The sequence below is a fragment of the Epinephelus lanceolatus genome, chromosome 18 (genome assembly GCF_041903045.1).
Source record: "Epinephelus lanceolatus isolate andai-2023 chromosome 18, ASM4190304v1, whole genome shotgun sequence".
Taxonomy (NCBI): domain Eukaryota; kingdom Metazoa; phylum Chordata; class Actinopteri; order Perciformes; family Serranidae; genus Epinephelus; species Epinephelus lanceolatus.
Window position 1 is genome coordinate 8,068,275 of NC_135751.1, and position 5,912 is coordinate 8,074,186.

General features: G+C 39.5%; 1 protein-coding gene across 1 annotated transcript; it reads right to left on the minus strand.

Annotated features, from left to right (window-relative positions):
• Positions 1–4,300: 4,300 nt before the first annotated feature.
• On the minus strand, positions 4,301–5,512 carry LOC144458674 (uncharacterized). Its single transcript, XM_078161649.1, has 4 exons — positions 5,407–5,512; positions 5,139–5,358; positions 4,709–4,991; positions 4,301–4,525 (listed from the first exon to the last, which is right to left on the minus strand). Exons 1-4 carry the CDS (start codon positions 5,510–5,512, stop codon positions 4,301–4,303), a joined length of 834 nt encoding a protein of 277 aa, XP_078017775.1.
• Between the last annotated feature and the right edge of the window lie 400 nt (positions 5,513–5,912).

Consider the following 5,912-nt stretch of genomic DNA (forward strand, 5'->3'; position numbering starts at 1 on the left):
CTTTGTCTTTTAAATGATAAGTGGAGGCAGTAGGAGTGATTAAACAACTATACCTTACCTCAGCCCAAAATGAAAGGGCTATTATCAATTTCCCCCTTTCCCTGTCTCTCTCATCACAGAGACTGATCTCAGTTCATCATTTAAAGGAAGGCTGCATTTCTAGTATACATATTGAGGAGGGAGGAAGCTTACCAGAGGAGCTACCAACAAACATGCACAGTTGTACGCTTTGCTGAAGTCGCCATTGATGTATAAAAGAGGGGCTGTAGCAGGCTGCAGCAAATAATGTCATAACAGCCATTAATGTAATAACTGCCAATAACATGATCATTTTTACATTTTTGATGTAATAAAACTTGCTCATGCAAATAACTTACCAATAATGTAATAACATTTCATAACCAATAATGTAATAATTCTTTGTGCATAATGTCATAAATTATTACATTACTGACTGCTTAATACATTATTGGCTGGGTTAACAAACAATAAAAATGTGTTTTCTCTGGGGTCAGGATTGGTCAGGCTTTTGAGTAGTATTTCAAAGAAACGAAATGGGCAAGTCTTATGGAATTCTGACACTTGATAATAAATAAAACTTTAACATAATGATTTAAGTATATTATATTATTGCCCCAGTTACTGAATTTTGAATGATTTTCTAACCCAGCTTATAACCAGCCCTTAATGTAATAACTTATTACATTATGTGCAAAAAGTTATTACATTATCAACTTGTAAAACATTTAAAAAAAATTAAGTTATTGGCAGTTATTACATTAATGGCTGCTATAGAGCTGACACATTGTGAGTTGAATTAAAAGTAAATATGTAAGTGTCATAATAAGTGTTATGTTCATCTGACACATATCACAAAATACAGTAGAAAGCTTTAATGAAATGATACTTCACTCCTCAAATGATTATTTGTATTTCAGTTACTCACCTTGCATTATGTTGAATTGGAACATTTTATTTAAAGGTGACTTTGAGATTCAGTAAAGTCATTCAATAACACAAACTAGTGATCAAGGCAGTGGTAGACCAACAACTGTCACATTCAGAGAGGTAAAATTTCTGCTTTTGTTTATGGAATCTGGCTTTGAAGAGAGAAGCTCCTGTTGGGGAGTATTGTGACCTATTGTCAGTCCCCTAAACTGGTACCCTTAAGTGTGCCGCACGTTCATGCATGCATGCATACAGTGGTGCAATGTAGCTACTTTAAATTAAATTACTTTATTATTTGTCAATCTACACAATCATTTAGACACTTGGCAGTTGAAATGCATCTTTTGGCGAATCCTCCCTACACACATTCAACAAGGGCAGCAGTTTGGAGGTTTGGTGCCACCTCAGCAGTGCCCAGGAGGTACTTCTAAAGCTACGTCCCCACCGACTGAGCTGCTCCTGCCCCGTATATAGAGTTAATCAAGCACTGTACTTAAATACAAATTCAGTGTATTTATACTTCAGTTAAGTATTTCCATTTTAAGTAACTTTATACTTCTACTCTGCTACATCTCAGAGTTAAATATTGTACTTTTACTGCACTACATTTGTCTGACAGCTTTAGTTACTTTGCACGTCACATTTTTTCATCCCCTTTCAGTAAAAACCATGTATCTTCAGATGTGTTGATGTTGACTGTTTGTGATAAACTGAAGAATGAAGTGTTCCTTTATGAGAAAATTCTCCTACTTTTTAAGCGAAATAAACTCTTTAAAACCCTCTTGGATCAGCTGGAAAATGCATCGTCACAAAGCTGAAAACAGGGCTGTTTTTCTGACACCATGAAAAAGTTTACGTTTTAGAGATTTGTGGTTCTCACAGTACAGTCATATTACAAACATATGGTGATCTTACAGTATAAAATATGATGTACTGCTGTAGATTAAACTACCCAACAGTGTACTGTGTTTCCTTTAGGATTTTTTTCAGCAGTCGGGGGGGGGGCACGGTATGAGATCACTGCTTGTTCTCGTGATATTTCGGCCGCGCTCTGGAAAGCAGAGCTAAATGGTAAATAAACATGGCACCACACCGGTAAGGTAAGACAACACGTTTACATGTCATTTTCTATATGTTCTCTGACATTTATCCTAACGATATGAGGCGGTCTTTGTGGAAAAAAAGCTTGTTTAGTGGACTAACTTTGCACTTGAAGTATGCCCGTTCACTTACGTTTTAACAGGTGTGACGCTACTATGCGCCCCGGCTGTATCTAGGCTAAGGGCTAATATGCTAACTATTATTTTTATGTCACTAGTCACTTGAAACAAATTTAGGACGATAGGAGACAGGTTCAAATAAACCGAAATTTCCCTTTAAACATCTACAGCAATAATATGCAACATACGCATTAATGCAGTAGTAACATTAATGGAGTATTTTCACAGTGTGTTATTACTACTTTTACTGAAGTAAAGGATTTGAATACATCTTCTACCACTGCATGTATGTGCTTATGCATGCACTAGGCATTTTCATCAGGATGGGGGACAGATATTTAGGTGATTAGCACACCTACCAAGCACACATTTCAACACTGTGGAAGCACCTCAGCTTCAGCTTATGTTTTGCTTCCCAAAGTGCACCAAAACAGTTTATTTCAAAAAAGTACAATACCACTATAACACACATGACCAGCTGTACAGTCCATAGATTGAAAACTCTGGCTGTGTTTAAAAACGTCATAGTAGGCCTATATAATGTCGTCCATATACCATTAAAAATGTCTTAGGATATTATGTCATCCGAATATCATAAAATAAAGTCAGGGTGAAGTATGTCATCTAAATATCAGAAAAAATATCATAGTAAAGTATGTCATCAAAATATCAGAAAAAAACTTCATATTATATTATGCTGTCAAAATATCATAAGCAAATGGAAGGCAAAGGTCCCTGTCAGATGTCCACGCCCCATCCTTGTGTGGCCAGATAGTATCACTGCCAGCCAGGTTCCCCAAATTCATTGAGCTACACCGCAATATTTCCATGTAGTCCCTGGTAACTGCTGAAGTGCCCCCAGGGTATAAGTACCCCTGGTTGTGAGTCACTGTCGAGAACCAATTACTGCAATGCTGCAATCACATCACAAACGACATAGCAACAGGCTACAAAGTCATTGTCAATGGATGCTGGTGACATGAAACTACAAACTGATGCCAGACATTTGTTGCTGCAGAGGGGCCTGACGTCTGTGATGTGCTACTAATCACAGTTGAGCTGGCCATAACTTTTTTCAAGGCTCCAATGACACGGTGAAGTGTCAACCAAACATATGCTTTTGCTTCACCTTATTTCTGGTTCGCTTTGCTGTTCTGATCCAAGGAAACTATAAAAAAAAAAAGGACAGGACATGATATCCGTGACAGCATTCCACCTTTGGTCCCCTTCTGAGCTGTTCAATATTTGCTCCTCTAAAAACAGCTCACAACAATGCTACTTCCTGCTTGTTGGCCACCTTAATATGATCTTATCAGCAGTAGTGATTTCAGATGTGGTAATAATAAGTGGGACAGAATATGAGAAACATCTACATATACACTGAAACAAATATAATCTTATTAATGCAACTGGGGTGAAACAGACAGACCAGATGTCCCAGACAAACTGGGACATCTGGTCACTGTATCAGAGAGGGCTGTCTGTTTGGGAAGTACTGAGCATATGACTTGAGATTTGGATTATATTGTATGAGTTGTGTGAGAGTTCGTAAAAGTGTATATGTATCTAATTTTGCTGTCGTTAAATGCCTGTCTCCTTTGACTTTGATTCATCAAGAATTTTCTTTGTTTTTCGATTCTTCGTTTACAGAGGAGACGTGTCAAAAACATTTTCTCAATTCCACATATCAGTGGGTGATTAATTCAAATACGCATGGTCATTTGGAGAGCGAAGTATTCTTTTAACAAAATAATGGACGGATGATACAGCTGTGCAATACGTAATTTTTATTTGACGTTGCTTTAAAATAGTAGCTCTGAAGCACAAAAGTCCAGTGTTGGGCAGCGATAGTAGTTGAACTACATTTCTCAGTAGCGTGCTGGTAGTGTCACAAATAGTTTTTCAGTAGCTTAGCTCTTTTATTCATCAAGTAGTGCAGTAGCCAGACCTGTACCAACACATCAGTAAATTAATGGCTGCTTAGGGCCCCATAGCCAACAGAGGGCCCCCAAGAGCAATTGAAATGTCCCACAACCAGAGCCAGGTGACCCTATGCTCACTACACAAGTAGTGGCCTGACCAGGTCTTGTGGATTTGGCCACAGGTTCTCATCCACATCACAGCTGATGTTTTCATTTGGCGAATCCAGGTCTGACACTGGTCTGCTGTGATGTCATTGCATCCATGGCCAGGACAGGGGTGACTTGTTCGTGTGGGCGCCTGTCATACACCTTCCACCTCCATGTGGAGAAAAATTCCTCAATCGGGTTAAGGAAAGAGGAGTATGGGGTAAGTACAGGGTGGTGAATTGTGGATGGGCCTGAAACCATGCTTGCACCTCTTGAGCATGGTGGAACCTAACATTATCCCACACAATGACATAGATCACACCATCTGCTCTACAGACCTGAGTTAGCTCATCAAGGAATGCTACAAGGAGAGCTGCATTATAGGATCCTATGCGAGGTCTGCGTCCCACCACACCATCTTCAGATATAGCTGCACACATGGTGATGTTGGCATCTTGAAACTGAACATACCTGAACATACTCAGTCCTCAGCTGCTTCACTCTCTCTGCATTTCTTTCAAAAGGCACACGGTATAGCTGTTTTAGAGACACCTGGTGCCTTTTCAGCACGCGTGCAATAGTAGGCAAACTTATGGCTTCCACATTGTTGAAAATGTCATCATTGTCCAAGATGTGCTGCCGAATGTCTGAAAGGCGAATATCATTTCTGGCCCGGACCAAATTGACCACAGCACGCTCTTGTTCATCGGTCAGAATTTTGCCTCTGCCTCCACTATTTGGCCTAGTCTCAATTCTGCAGGGAAAATTACAGTACAGTACTGTAAGCACCTGTCACCATAGAACACATTTAATCACATCATGTGGAAGACATTGGCATGCAGTATACAGTCATTTGACAATTGAGAGTAGCTTACAGTAATGTTTAGTGCATGTTTTAGACTTACCGGTTCTGAAAGTTCTGATGATTGACGCCACAGTTGATCTTCTGAGGTTTGGTTGAATCATTCTAGCTGCCTCAGTCATTGTCATGCCATGATTTACAACATGGGCTACAACTATTGCCCGGATTTCATTGGACACTCTTTGCTGTTGCTGTCTTGGTCTGTGGCCATGTCCTCTACCACGTTCCCCCACACCTCTAAAATGAGGCTCATGACCACCTCTCTGTTGAGGCCTAAGCCCTCCTCTCATACAAGGCCCACGACCACCTCTCAGAAGGGGTGCGTGACCCCTGCCAATCCTTTGACCACCATGTCTTCCTTGTCTTCCTCTTCCCATTGCTTGACCTCTGTTGTGATCACCTGCCAGCTCCATGTTACTGTACTGAAATCACTTGTGCTGTCATGGATCCCACTCATTTATACTCATACCACAAGGTGAAATCAATCATCAGTAATGAGTTGAGAGTGTTGGAAAAGCAATTACAAGGGCCTTTCATGATCTAAACATTAAATATTGTTCAGCAGCTTCCATAAAACTGTACGTTAAGAGAAATGCAAGTTTAACTTATTTTGAGCAGTTGTATACATTGATAGTTAGATCACTGTAATGAAATGAATAGACAGCCATCTCAGATGTAATGTGTGAATTGCATTTTGAAATGGTAATACTTTGATGTTAAGTTGTGTCATTTTGAACAGGTGATTTTAGTTAAATGAACAAATGATCTTAGGTTAATATGTATAGTATCCAAGCAAATGGAAAAAGTGTTAGG

Excerpts from the sequence above, each read along its gene's own strand:
- LOC144458674 (XM_078161649.1), bottom strand. The coding sequence starts at position 5,512 with ATGGAGCTGGCAGGTGATCACAACAGAGGTCAAGCAATGGGAAGAGGA. Across the intron at positions 5,359-5,406 it reads TCACGCACCCCTTCTGAGAG|GTGGTCATGAGCCTCATTTT; the intron begins GTGGTCGTGGGC and ends CTCAACAGAGAG. Across the intron at positions 4,992-5,138 it reads AGAACTTTCAGAACCGGTAA|AATTGAGACTAGGCCAAATA; the intron begins GTCTAAAACATG and ends TTTTCCCTGCAG.